Source organism: Calidris pugnax, unplaced genomic scaffold, assembly GCF_001431845.1.
Source record: "Calidris pugnax isolate Ruff unplaced genomic scaffold, ASM143184v1 scaffold69, whole genome shotgun sequence".
NCBI lineage: Eukaryota > Metazoa > Chordata > Aves > Charadriiformes > Scolopacidae > Calidris > Calidris pugnax.
In genome coordinates, this window is record NW_015090859.1 from 1,719,264 (window position 1) to 1,734,092 (window position 14,829).

Here is a 14,829-nt window from a genome sequence, read left to right on the forward strand (position 1 = left end):
TTAATCTCTGTAATGTCAGTGAGGGTTTTGTTATTGCTATTTGGTTTTTTTTCTAGGGTTTTTTTTTTTTTTTTTTGAGATCTGAACTGTATGTTAAGATTTCATGTCGGGAGGTAAGCATGTCTATTCAATGTCTATTCAAAAGGTGATACAAAGATTTTTTTATCTATGATAATAACAGAACCAAATGCAGTTTGACAAATTAGGCAAAAATTCGCAGTGAAGGGAATGTTCTGAGACAGCTGTGTGACCAAGTTGCTGATAGTCCAGTGGGACATTCCCCAGAAAAATCTGTTTACTGACAATACATCAGGAACCAGAATTAAAGAATAGTTATCTTTTCTGTGCTGTGCTTCAAAGTTCGTGAACAACTTCTAAGTAAGGAAAGGCACGGGATTGTCTGTGGTTTGAGTTTTATTTTGTGGACTTGTTGGGTTTTTTTTCCTTTGCAGGAGAGGAGTGTGAAGACTGGAAAGATGATCAATTAAAAATAAATTGCTTCCAATAAAAACTTGTCTCAACAGAATATTTTTACATTTACATTTTTATAAATTGATTTTACTGTTGTTTTTCCTTCTGAAAGAAATGAACTTACAACCAAGAAATGGAGATAGTTAACTAACTCAGAAGACTGATGCAAAATTGAATTTTTTTCAGGGATACTTCATAACCAGACTGGTCCTAAAATTACACTTCTTAAACACAGAATCACAGAATCTTCTAGGTTGGAAGGGACCTTAAAGATCATCTTGTCCAACCGTCAACCTAACTGACAAAAAAGCAGTTTTGCTTACAATGCGTGCTGATTCTCTTAAAAAAACCCAAAACAGTAACACTAATGGCATTCTAGACTATTATTTTAATTTATGAGCATATGAGATCATATTAATGCAATTGCTTTTTTTCCCCCAGTAATAATTCATACTGATGTAGAAGTTATGATATAGTTAAACTGAGAAGGTACAGGAGCGTTACTGTATTGACAAACTCAGTATGTGCTTGTGGTGTATGTGAGAAGGTTCTCAAGTTTTACAGCTTTTCTTCCAGGCTTAGTTTTACAGCAGTAGCACATTAGGTGTTTAGCAAACACTTTGTTACAGTAAAGAAGTTTGGTTGCTTTGGGTTTCTTTTCCCTTCAGCCTGTGTTAGATGGCAGCATCTGTGTGTGCGTAGTTTGCAGCAATAGTTGTTGGCTGGTCAGTGCTACACATAGTGTTGAGCACAGTTAAGCATGTAAATTGTTTTACAATAATTTTGCATCTGCATTTAAGCAAAACCGTTGCTTGGGATGACAGCTGACTGGAAGAAGAGATAGTGGAGAGAGTTTGCTGGTCTCTGAAGTCTTTCAAGAAATAAAGTGATTACTGTCTGGTTGAGATCGCTTCCTTTAGAATTGTCCTATAGTTTAGAAATTATGCTTACAGACAATTTAAAATAACCCCAGTCTCTTATTTCCAGGAAACCAGATTTCTCACAATTCTGATACTTTAATGTTTGGAAGCAGTGTTTCAATTGCTAGGTTTTTAGGACTTGTTTTTTGTTTCCTCTGTAAACTTCTGTAGACCCATAGGTGATGGTGTTGAAAGAAATACATAAGACTGTAAAGTGAATTTCAGACCACTTCCTAAAACTATAGTAATGTTAGAAGCAAGCTGAAGACTTGCTGAATTTCAGCATTTTCTCTGAATATACTGGTTTATTGGAAGTATATTGGCCATGTGTTTCTGCGTTTTGAACTTTTCCTTTAAACTTCACCTTTTGTCCTATCTCTGCCTGCTTTCTTTACCACTGAATTCTTCCTGTGCATTGCTTCTGTGTTTTCTTTTGCGTGTGCTACGCTTGCATTTTCTGCAGCTTCAGAATGCTGTTATCTGCCTTCTGAAGTAGTTCGATTTCAATACTGCATTGTTCATAGGAAAGTATGAATGGTTAGGTGGAGTATGGATTTTGAATTATTGGTAGATTGCTCTACTCAAAGGAGAGAGTTTTATGGGTTTCGGGGGTTGGTTTTTTTTTTGGTGTTTCATAAATTCTGTTTCTTTCTTCAGCTGTATGGCTGCTTACCAGTATCATTAATTATATATGTACGTGTGTATTACTTTAATGGATATAGTCTGAAAGGGGGTGTCTGTCTTTATGTGCATTCACTGCTCTGATCAGACTCTGGAATACAAGTGATGACCATTGTTGTTTTGTCCCTTACTCTGCATTGATTTCGTACATCAGATATGTTGAGCTTGCTGTTACATAATAAATGCATGCTGTAATCACTTTTTGATGAAGAAGGATGTACACATATATAGCTGTGTATTTTTAGCCTGTCTGCTGTCGTAATGGCTGTTCTTTGAGGAGGGAAGCAATTAAATGTGTCTGTTAGTTCTAAACTGTGTGAATCTTCATTTTACTGACAGATATCCCTGTTAAGTTATGTTTAATCGCTTTAGGTACTGAAGTTATTTTACAGACTTACAAGAAATAATCTGCTGAAGAAACTCCCACAGCAGGGAGTTTTGTTTGTATAAGAGAAGCTGGACTTGATATGAATAAAACATGAAAATCTGAATAAAATATAATATAAAAACAGTCTTGCTATGCACTTGAATTGCCAGTACAGATCTGTATGTGTAAAGAACAGATAACTTTGTTCCATATCATTAGTAATGTAATAGGTTTAATAATCAGAATTTTTTGATGGAGTTATAGTCCTAGAGATCTTTATCAGATGCCTTGTTAGGGCAGTATGGAAAAGACTATACTAAGTTTCTCTGCTTTAACTAGTCTTGCTGTGGTTGATGTTGAAATAGAAGGTAATTATAAATGGTTGTATGTCTGTCTTAAAACATTCCCATTACAGGAAAAAACTCGGCTACTTGCTGTTAATAGTGTATCTGATGTGTTTTTTATTAATTTGAGGACTTCTGTTCAAATCTTCAAGATTTCTGTCCAGAGAATTTCTCATGTGTTTCTTTGACTCTGTCTTGCCATCAATACTCCCTTGTACCACACAACTAGAAGCGTAGGTAGTCTTTTAAAAGCTGTAGTGTCAGAGGCAGATTGGAAAGCACAGAAATGGCAAGGTCCATGATTGTCGTTTATTATTTTGAGGTAAATCCCTATTCCAACATCATCAACCAAAAAACCCCCAAAAATCCAGAACAAACCCACCCAATCTTGTGGCAATATATAGCTGTCTTTCCAAGTCAGTTCTTCTGGAGAAATGAAGTTCCAGAGAGTCTCCATAGAGACTTTGTACACATCTTTTCTGGATTTTGTAATGATCTCATCAAGTGACTAACGACAGTAAACCTACTTGATTTCTCATTGGTTCACTTGAATTTAATCTAAACCCCTGGAACCACAGCGAACAACAGAGAGGAAACATAGCATTTTAATCTTTTCAGAAACCAAAGAATTTAAAAAAAATGAATAAACACAGTAAATGCAGCATTGTTTACATGGAAAAAATGTGTGGTGTTGTTCAGTGTAAATAAATCAAATGTTCTGATTTTTTAAAAATTTTTCTCCAAGCATTAAGCTTACTGATAATCACAGTATAAATCATAGTATAAACTGAAAAGTTAGCAGAGGCAGCTGAATGAATAATCATCAGTTGTCCAGACGTAGCAGAATTATTATTATTTTTTTAAATCAACTAGATATTTTTCTTATTCAATACCTTTATTAAGATAAACATACTGCGATATACTGCAAGACCATACATGTATAGGAATCAAGTTCATTCAGTGAGGTTAAATGTGTCTCTATTTCCTGTGGATTTCTGTCACAAGTCTTCTCTTCAGTAAACCCTTTGCATTCTTTAGCTGAAATACTATCAACTTGTACTTCTTCATCCTCCAGGTCTCTGTTCCTGTGTGCTTGCTGGCTGCTCTCTGGGCAGGATGCAGTACCTGATACTGCTAATTCGGTGCTGGCAGAGCAGAGAGAATAATTAATCACTGAACTTTCACTGCAATCGCTTCCCGAGGGAGAGTTGTTTGGATGTTTGTTCTACCAGACCCCAGTTTCTATGAAACCTGTTTAACACGATATCCCTAAGACCTCTGTCAAATTCTAAAAAAAACCCCAAAAAAAGCCCCAAAACCCCGATTAAAAAAAACCCAAAGGCAGAAAGTTAAAGGACAATCCTTAAGGGAATAGGGTGTTGCAGGCAAACAAAGAAGTTCATTTCACAACATAATTTTCCTTGGAAAAACAGGGTAATGCATCTAATAAGCAAGGAGGAACCATACAGGGAAGTTCTTGTGGCTCTGTTGTGGTTGGGGGTGTGTGTGTCTGTGTGTGTGGTGTTGGTTTTTTATTGTGTTGGGTTTTTTTAAGATGACATCTATTTATTTGCGTTTTTTAATTTCATCTTTCTTTTACTATTTTTCTATAATTTGTATTTTACTAGTTTACTGGAGATCCATTCTCTCCTGCTTTTTAGTGGATAATCACTGAGGGAGTTTATTTAATCTAGATACGTGTCATAATTGATAAAGTACTTCGGTACCAAACCTGAGTCATTCTCCTGACTTCAGTTCATCCAAGATGCTTGACCTGGAACTCTTTTAGCAATTTTATTTTTAATTTGTAGCCCATGTTAAGTCATTTTAATAATATTTCAAATTTAATTTAAGAGATGACTCAATGCTTAAGATACTTCTGCTTTTAGAGGACCTTCATTCCATTCCATTTTTTCTGTTCTTTTTGTATGTATTTGTCCAGGCCAGCATCCTTTCTTTCTCCTCAGCTGAACCATTGCTGCATTACTTTACAACTTTCTCTGAAATTTGACTGGTTAACTGACTAAATAAAGCATGTGAGGAGTCTGATGCATTTGCACACATAATTGTTATATACAAAACAGACTTAATGTGCAGAATTGCTTAGATGTGTGTTGATTTGTGGTGGTGTTTTTTTTCTTTTATGAAGTCAGGAAATGTAAGGGTTCAAGTAGCTGACACAATGCATTTATGTTTTTTCTTATGTACCTTTCCCTTCATGTTATTATAGCTATTCCTATATAAGGAATAGAAGTTTATCTGACATTTTGTAAAGGCACTTGACATGTCTGTAGGGCTATTACTTGATTTGTTTTTCAGGTCAATATATGGGACCATGACTGTGCTGTAGAAGCATTAATACTGAGCTGGTCCTATCTCAACGTTACCAGACTATTAATCTTCCCAGAAAGCAGAGATTCTTGCACTAAACCAATATTATTCAGCAACAATATTCAAAATAGATGCATGATGAAGGAGCAGTGGAGGGAGATCACTGGCTTGTAACCTCTCCATTAGTATCTCAGAATTACTGCATGATGAAGGAGCAGTGGAGGGAGGTCACTGGCTTGTAACCTCTCCATTAGTATCTATATTATGTATTGGAATATGCCAATATCTCTCAGCTGGCTTGGAACCGAAGTGGTGAAACCATGTAAAGTGCTTTTAAAACAAAACACCTAAAACCAACATGCAAACTGGTAAAACCACTGTTGTGGATATCTGAAGTAAAGATCCATGGGTAGGATGACCCAGTTTTGGTGCCTGATGAGAGTGTGCCTGGTGGACACCGCTGTAGTGTTCCTATGTGTGAGCTGAACTGTGTGACTTGGTGCCAAGTCCCCCAACATTTCTGTCCGTGGAGGAAGGGGGGAGCTGGTTGAAATGTGCTAATGCTCTTTCATAACTGGGTAGGCCTATGTGTCTCTTCTGTCAGCACAGAGTAGGAAAGGCTTGTTCACAAATTTAGGTATAACTTATTTTGCAGAGTGTGTACAGGCGAGTGTGTTTGAAGTATAGCACTGGTAATACGCTCATGGGTAAACCAGACTTTACTGCCCTCTGCTTAGAAGAGCATCTAAGGATTGTAGTATAACATTATCTGATCTAAGCCAGGTACGTTTATGCTGCTTTCAGCCATAGTAATGCAATCTCACCTTTCTAGGTGACAAGTCTAACCTTTTTTATTTCTTTATTTTAGTAGAACTTTAACACTTTGCTGCACTGAGAGAGTTTTCCTTTTTTCTTTCAGCTGATGCAGCCCAGCAGTTTCAGTATGCAGTGAGGGTTATTGGAAGTAACTTCGCTCCCACCGTTGAACGGGATGAATTTCTTGTAGCGGAGAAAATCAAGAAAGAACGTAAGTGCATCTTTGTTTATCTTTCTTAGAAGTAGGGATGGAAGTTCTTCAAGAAGTTACCTGATCAGTTTATTCCTTGAGCATGGGACAACTCTGCCTCACAGATAGTTACCTGATCTGTTACTAATGCTCACCCCCTGAAATCTCATGATGAAGATTCCATTAATTCCCCAGTTAATATTCCTAAGTGGCTATTTGTCTTCACAGCTCTGCTTTTTCTGAATGCCCAGCTTAGACTTCCCTTGCTGCCAATTATTTTGAATTTTAGCCACCATGAAAATAAAGACAGTTAATGTACTACTTTCACTTTAATAATACTCAGACTTTATGAATTCATAGATCTTTTTAGAAGACTGATATTTTTGTGGTGTGCATCTTAAAAATATTACATTTTGTCATAATTAATAGAATTATAGAATGGTTTGGGTTGGAAGGGACCTTAAAGATCATTGCTCCCCCCCCTGCCATGGGGCAAGGACCCTTCCCACTAGGCCAGGTTGCTCAAAGCCCCATCCAGCCTGGCCTTGATGAGCCCCTGTGTGAAACTTGCTGAATGAGCATCCTGGGAATTGATGGAATTGTTACCTGATATTTTTGCCTTCAGTTTATCTACAAGTTTCTCTGCAACCACCTTCTCAAAACCAAAACATTAGATGATGTCAGTGTAAGTTCTGTTGCGGTTGCGTTCCATTGTGCCCTGTGCTGCTCTGTGTCAAGGGTTGCACTGTGGGAATCCAATGGGGATGTGAAAAGCCAAATACTGCTTTCAGCAGATTATCTGCTCTACAGTAGCATGTCCAGAAACAATTACTTGAAGTATGCTAATTAAATTAAAGCTTCATATTTGAGCTTTGAATATTCAGTCAGGGAGATTAAATTAGGGTAACTGAAGTCAGTGATTGTAGCTGTTTTAAGGTACATGTGTATTTCTTGCTGATATAGAGCTTCTATGGCTTGCTGGGCAAATAAGCCCATCAGAATATCTCTAGGTATCACTCTAAGACACTGTATTCTACAGTATAAACTTCCTGCATGGTTAATTTCTACATGTTTTGGCTAATACTAGCCAGCACAGCATATATTCTTTGGGTCTATTGCCAGCAGTTTTGAAGAGAACTATTTCCCTCATCTTCCTTCTCCCCAACTTCAGCTTGTAGGCTGATGTTAGTGGTAATGTAACAAGTAACTGTATATATCCTTCTAACTTCATATTTATTTTGGAGTTACCAGGCAGGAAGTGACTTACTTGGCAAAACGTACTTAGCAGTGGCTTTTGATGCTAATTAACATTTTAAATATTTTGTTTTATTGTTTAACAGCAATTTTTTATTATTAAGGTTTCTTCAGATGTTTTTGTTTTATCCTTTTTATTTTTTTAAATGTCTCTTTCTGATATAATACGGCTTTTCTGAAGACATCTGAAAGCTTGGAGGTGTTTTCCCTTTGACCAATGACTTCTGTTATGTAACTGGCAGTGATTGAGACTGTTATTTTTCTTAATATGTAAAAGCTAGACTCAGAATTTGTGTGTCCTTGAATTCTGCTTGACTTGAGCAAATGGCATTACTACTTTTGTTGCCTAAAACAAGAACAATTACATTTAGTTTTGTGAAGGGTTTTATGGCATACTTTGACTCATACCTGCTTTCAGTCATGTTTTAATTCCCTAAACTACAGAATGGCAGACTAAAAGGGCACTTACTGAGAAGGTGAATGTTTTTATTGCTCTAAGAAAAACAGGTACTTGCATTGCATTGCTTTTGATGCAAGAATTGTCAGGGCTGGAATGCAGATAACATGAAAACAAACAAAACTCTGAGTAAATACAGTGAAACAATTAAGCATCACTATACTTTCTTGGGTATATTTTTCAATTTACCACAAATGCATAGTTTCAAATATGACTATTGTACTTTCAGTTTTTTAATCTATATTTCTTCTTGTTTTAATAGTTGTGCGACAAAGAAGGGAAGCAGATGCTGCTTTGTTTTCAGAACTCTACAGAAAACTTGGTTCACAGGTAGTGTAATAAATATATAAAGAAACTGAAAACACACATAAGCATCCTTCTGACATTATAGACTTGTTTTGGAGAGTGCTTGGGACACTGTAAATATTTTTACTGAGAGAATGGTTGAATACTGGAACAGGTTGCCCAGGAAGGTTGTGGAGTCTCCATCCTTGGAGACAACCAAAACCTGACTGAATGCAGTCATAGAAAACCTGCTGTAGATGACCCTGCTTTGAGCAGAGGGGTTAGATTCAATGATCTTCAGAGATGCCTTCCAACCTCAACCATTTTGCAATTTTTGTGAAAAAGTTTACTAGTTACTTTTTTTAAAAAACTATGAGCTGTTTGCTATTAATTAGAAATTAATTTGGATTTAATTGTAAATTGGAAGAGAATAAAGGATACATTTTTAGTTTGAGTCCGGTTACTTGAAGGGGCACTTCATGTGAAGGAACTAGGAATAGAAGTGTTCTTCTTTTTTTATATGTAAAACCAATGAATTTTCTCATTGTCGTTTATTTTACAGCAACACCTTGTAAGTACATTGATTTTATAAATGTAGAGTTTAAACAGTCCTCAAGCTTCTGAATTCTTAAGTGCTCCAGGCCTTTAGAGTTGAAGGTTAAGGATTTGCTGACTTTGATGATTCTGCCAACGCCAATGTTACTGATGTTAGTAATGCTGCACGTTGATATTCTGACAAAAGATATTAGTGTATAGAAAGCCCATAATGCAAGAAGATGGATCAGGTGAAAGGAGGGAAAGATGTGAAGATAGAAGTTTAGCTGAGGTAGCTGAAAAGTGGCTGCTGCTCATCTGTTCTGGATTCTTCATAAAATTTAAGTATTTAGTGGGGTAGAGTATGGTGGGCAGTAATAAAATAAGATTCACAGTTGTCCATTGCATGTACCTGATTTTTGACAACAAAAATTAGTTAATATTTCTATATAAGAGAAAATTTGTCCTTATTTTGCCTTTTGTATTTAGGAGAAATGTTTTTCTCTGTTCTTCTGCTTTTTATTAATGAATTTACATATTGGTCATGGCTGAGTTTTACAGGATAATATTAAGATTTTGAGTTTACAAAAAAGGGGATTCTGTGGAGTGTGTGTCCAATTGGAAGTTGGTTCTGCCCATCTCGTCATCCATACTTAACTTACTATTTTGTTAATGCTCGGGTCTAAAGTTACTGTGTAACTCTTCTTTTCCTTATCCTGTGGGTTTGTGTATTATTCCCATTGGTTTGTGCAGTGAAGCAAGTGTCACTGCTTTGCAGGCAGCAGTTCCAGTGACCTCAGCCATTGGTTTCAGCCTCTTCTTGCATGTATTACACTATGTCGTCTTGCTCTTTTAATACAGATTTTCTGTAGCGTATTTCTGTAGTTTACGTACTATGTTGCCATAGCATTGCACTTGGCAAGCAACGCAGCTGCAGAGCATAGTGACTGTAAACTTTGAAACAAAATACCTTACCTGTGTTCATAGCGGTTTTGTTGTTACTCTGAATGTAATTGGAGCTTACATCAGTTATCTCCTCATATTTTGCTGCCTGCTCAAATGTTTGAGCTTCTTTTAACCTTCTCTCTTCTCTTTTATTTTTTTTTTCTTTTCCTGTGCACATAAAATGATATAATCTGAATACTGCCTTCTTTAACATTCACTCTACCAGTTATTATTCTGTGTGCTGTTTGGTTTATTACTAATAGTGGGCAATCATTTCTTTTCCCTGTGAGCTTAGGGAAGGGCATAGCAGGAATATGCATTTGCTGAATCAATGCATCTCTTTCTTCCTCCAGCAATTCTCTTGAAAGCCACTCAGAGAAAGAAAAAAAGCTTGTGTGAATCTGTTTTAACTTTGTTTCATCTGTTACTCTAAAGAGAAAAAGAGGTCAGTGCTTATTTTTGTGGCAGCTTGCCCGTTGAGCAAAACCATCCATCTTGAGGCATTTAGACTTACTGTATCCTGGCCAGTAGAAGAAGAGGTAATGCTGCTGCTCCTTCTTCACCAGTTGTTAATGAGTTGCTGGATTAGTTAGGCAGCAGAAGATAATAGACTTATGCGCTGCATAATGATGTAGAGTGTCTCCTTCTACTCTTTATATAATAACATAGAGTTTGGTAGGTTTAGTTAGTAGATTCTGTTTTGAAGAAAGAAGTGTTCTATGGCCAAAATTCTTATAGCGTGTAAAATATACACACAAAATCCATAATTTGCAGAGAAACAGGAAAAATAAAAAGAGGTGTGAATGAAAACATATTTAAAAAAGAGAATTTCAAGTGACCTTGAAAGTGCTTTTTGCAAGACTGATAGTACTGAATTACATTGCTTCATAAGGGGTGGAATCCTGGTTGAATCTTGGTATGACTAAAGTTTCCTTTATATTCAACGTTGCTTAGTGTTCCAGACCATAGCTTGATCAGTATTATGTGGGAACTTATATGAGTTTCTTTGACTTTCTCCATTATAAGATTCTGTGTCCTTGATCAATTCAGGTGCAAGTATCAGTGTCACAGAACTACACAGTAATATATCTAGAAACATATGTAAAATAAAGCATTTTAGTATTTGCCATAATTCTTCTCTTCAAAGCGTGCTTTTTGTAGCTTGGGCTTTAGCATTCTGTCTTCTGCTGGTAAGCTTTCTGCTGAGATCTAAAGCTGCTGAGAGTGTTATTCTAACAGTTTTTATGTATCTGTATATTTATCTGTTTGCTAGAGACTATATTGCATATTTCTTAAGTTTCATGTTAACAGTGTCTCTGTCTTAAGCTATGAAAATTTTGGTAGCTCTCTTAAATGACACTTAAAGTAGTAGAAATTGAAACCCTTGAATGTTTGATGCCTCCCTGTAAAGGAGACTGAAGGAAAAAATGAAGCAAAGACAGTTCTTTGCTTAAAATTGTACCAAAAGCTTTCCTTCTTCAACTTTAGGTTAGAGTTGCATCTGCATCTGAGATGTTTCAAATGGTGAGAGTGTGTGGGAATGCTGGTAAAAGTTCAACTCTATATAAACATCTTTCTTAGTAGGTATGGATTTTAAATTGAGCACAGTTGCAGGTCTTGGAGCAGGTGGAAGTTCATGACTGGAGCACAGTAGAGAAAATTAATAAAATTAGCAATACAGAGGCTGCAGTGCACATTGCCAGTTTACTCTAGAACATGGCTCTGAGTTGGTCTTATTTGTGTGGAAAAATGATTTATGTGTACATGTCAGTAGGGTAGGTAATTAAAAAAAAATTCATTATTATCAAGAGTTGAAACAAAAGTATTTCTGTTTGTCTTCATCTTTTTTTAAAGGGCATTTTGAAAAACAAATGGTCAATACTCTACCTCCTGCTTAGCCTTAGTGAAGATCCACGTAAGCAGTCTAACAAGGTAAGTGAGGAGACCTTTGTTACTTCTGAGAAACAGCAAATGGGTGTCACCTATTTCAGATGTCATTCAGACTCACTATCCAGACTGAACCACCACCTCAAGTTGCATTTGTGGTGGTTGTACGTGTGGTGTGGCTGAAAGGAAGAACACACCTGACACAAGTGTCTGCAAATTTTTTTTGTGTAATTTTTTTAATACTAAGTAAGTGTAAAACGATGAGCTCTCCAACACTTGAAGCTGAAGCTGTGACTTTATTAGATTAGTGGATTTTTTTTGTTTGTTTGTTTGCTTTCTGCTTGGAGGTTTAATGTCTGCTCAGGTGCTAATGAGTTTGAAGTGGAGTAGGGAGAGCAAAATTCCTCCTCTGGTTGCAGCTCTGCTAGCACCAAAGTGCTTTTTGCAGCTATTGCTAATGACAATTAACAGGCAAAAATAAGTTATATTGCTAAAAGTACTTTTGCTCACTGTAAAGAACTTGCTCTTTTGTCATTATAGTTGTAACAACAATTTCCTCTTTGCATAAACATGGTCTTCAGTTATTTTTTTGCATTCTTGAATACTACACTCCTGTTAAGTAAAGATGTGACTTAAGGCGACTCACAAATCTTTTGTTTTTATTCCTCCCTTTTCAAATTCTTTCCTTTTCAGGTATCAAGTTATGCCACGCTTTTTGCTCAAGCATTGCCCCGGGATGCTCACTCAACCCCTTATTACTATGCCCGGCCTCAGAGCCTTCCATTGAATTACCAAGACCGCAGCGCTCAGTCTGCCCAGAGTTCTGGCAGCATGGGGAGCAGTGGGATCAGCAGCATCAGCCTGTATGCCCTCAATGGGCCAACGCCAACTCCACAGTCACTCCTTCCAGGGTAAATTGAACTGTTTTACCTTACAAATAGGTTTGGAGAAGATTAGACAGGATTTGATTATTCCCCCCCACACCCACCCTTTCTTTTCCCCTTGTCATTCTTTCCCTACCCACTTCTCATTTGTATGCCGTTGGAAATTCCACTATAGTTGCATGGAAACTGAGTTCCTTAGCTGAACAGTTCTGAATATCAAGTGCTGTCATATGACCCTATGAAACCATAAATGGCTGGCCAAGTGTATCCATTCTGAAAACTTAATCTTGGCTACCTGCCAAATAGCTGGTATTTTATTGAATCCACTCTTTCAGATTCTAGGATCAGGTCTTTTTACAAATTTTTTTAGTTCTCTGAAACACTGTAATGTAGTTGTTATTCTTGTTCTGCAAACACATTGTATTTAGAGTCACTCAAGCTCCTTTTATGAAGCATTCTTCAGCCGGTGTCAAATTAGTAGACTTAACATCCTCTATTTTCAAATGGGTAACATTTCTTGCATGGTCTGACTTTTTTTTAAGCATGTTCACAGCAGGTTGGCTGTTCTGTTAGAGCAGTCTCTCATCTTGACTGGACAGGGTTTTTTTTGGGGGGGAAAAAAGCCAACAAATCAAACTCTACAGAAGTTGATTAAAAAAAAAAGAAAAACCTATAAAAAAAAATAATCCTAAACCACTTACTGTTCAGCAGTGTTTCAATTGTCTGCTCAAAATAGGATGAATCTACATTTGAAACTTAAAACATTCAATTGCCAATTGAATTGCCAATTGTTTAGACTTTTGATGAGTAGAAGCTTTCCACTGTACGCCATAAGATGATTACCTGACTATTGACTTTGTTAAATAAGCCAACACAGACTGTTACACACTCAAAATCGGAGCCCTTCTTGTGCCATTGGATATCACGTTGTATTGCCCCTGCAGCTCTTCAAAGCCCGACAGAGATGCACTGCATGGAGTCTATGTTCCGTGGAGGGAAAATGAACATGTTCAACCTGTGAGAGGGAGTGGTTCAACGGCCATTCTGTAATAAATACCTGCATATACATTGCCTCATAGAAGCTGAGTGTGGAAGGTTGAACAGAATGTTACAGAATTTGTAGTAGTGAAGACTCTACTTATTTGCGTAGCTGTTTCAACCTTGAATGAAACAGCCTGGAAATAAAGCCTTTGTCCTAAAGCAATGGGAACATCTTTTTCAAAAAAAACTGTGGTTAATGTCAGAAAAACTCAAAAGACTATAATAGAAGGAAAATAAATCATCGTAAGGGATGCAGAAATGAAAAAAATCCTATTACTTTGTCCTATGGATCTCTGGATTTAGATTTGACCACATTCCTAATACAAGGCTAATTTATGGAAACTTTTATTAATTTCTTTCCTTTCTCATAATCAGAAAAGACACCATATTCTTGTCTGTTAACTCTTCTCCCCACCCCAACAGTCAAAAAACAAACACAAAATTGGAATATATGCATTTTCAGAAAGTACCACAGCTTTATTTTGAGTTGAAGTTTATTTTTTTTAATACAGTGTGTTTGAGGTGATTTATAGAATTCATATTATGGAACAACTAACCAGTGCCGACACAAGTGGATTTTATTGTTATTAATATACTTTACAAAACAAATACTTACTTGACTTGGTCACTACTAGGTTTGCATGGTGTATCTTGGATGCACAAGTAAAGCTTCTAAGCTAGGAACACTAGAGGAGGATGGTGCACCATGACTCAGTCAAGAGTTGGTAGACCAGGTTAGTATGCAAAAGGTGCAGGGTGATGTGGTTCAGAGACCTTGAAACCAATAGACCAGGGGAGAACGGGGTCCACTCAAGTGTGTACACACAAATGAGGAATAGGGTGAGGACAGCCTTATAAGGGAAGTTCTTGTGGCTTTTCAGGGACATCAGCACAACTTTGCTGGAGTACATGTGCACTAACACATGCAGCATGGGGAACAAACAGGAGGAGTTAAGAGGTCTCTGTGCAGTACTAGGGCTATGATCTCATTGAGATTGCAAAAAATGTGGTGGGATAGTTCATACCGCTACTGTGTTGCAGAGGGTGGATCTAGGGTCTGTTGAAAGGACAGACTAGGATGGCAAGGAGAGGAAATTGCTGTTTACATGAGACAGCAGCAAGAATGCATGGAGCTTTGCCTAGGGACAGATGAGATGCCTGCTAAGACTTTCTGGGTTAGGATTAAAAGGCAGATCAACATGGGTGATGCTGTAGTCAGCATCTGCTGTACACTGCCTTATCAGGAAGAAGTAGATGAGGTCTTTAAATAACTGGAATAAGCCTTACATTTGCAGGCTCTGGTGCTCGTGAGAGGCTTTCATCACCATAGTATCTCTGGAGTGGAAGTGTTGCAGGGCACAAGCAATCCAGAAGGTTTCTGAACTGCACTGATGATAACTTTCTGACACAGGTGATTAAGGA

At 37.1% G+C, this 14,829-nt stretch overlaps 1 protein-coding gene across 1 annotated transcript in view; it reads left to right on the plus strand.

The window, feature by feature from the left end:
• Window positions 1–14,829, plus strand: part of TUBGCP3 (tubulin, gamma complex associated protein 3) — a 57,642-nt gene that overhangs the window by 6,228 nt on the left and 36,585 nt on the right. Inside the window, exons 2-5 of the mRNA XM_014944213.1 lie at window positions 6,034–6,141; window positions 8,094–8,161; window positions 11,450–11,527; window positions 12,176–12,393. Of these exons, the coding sequence (XP_014799699.1) occupies window positions 6,034–6,141; window positions 8,094–8,161; window positions 11,450–11,527; window positions 12,176–12,393 (472 nt within the window). The remainder of the gene's footprint in view (window positions 1–6,033; window positions 6,142–8,093; window positions 8,162–11,449; window positions 11,528–12,175; window positions 12,394–14,829) is intronic.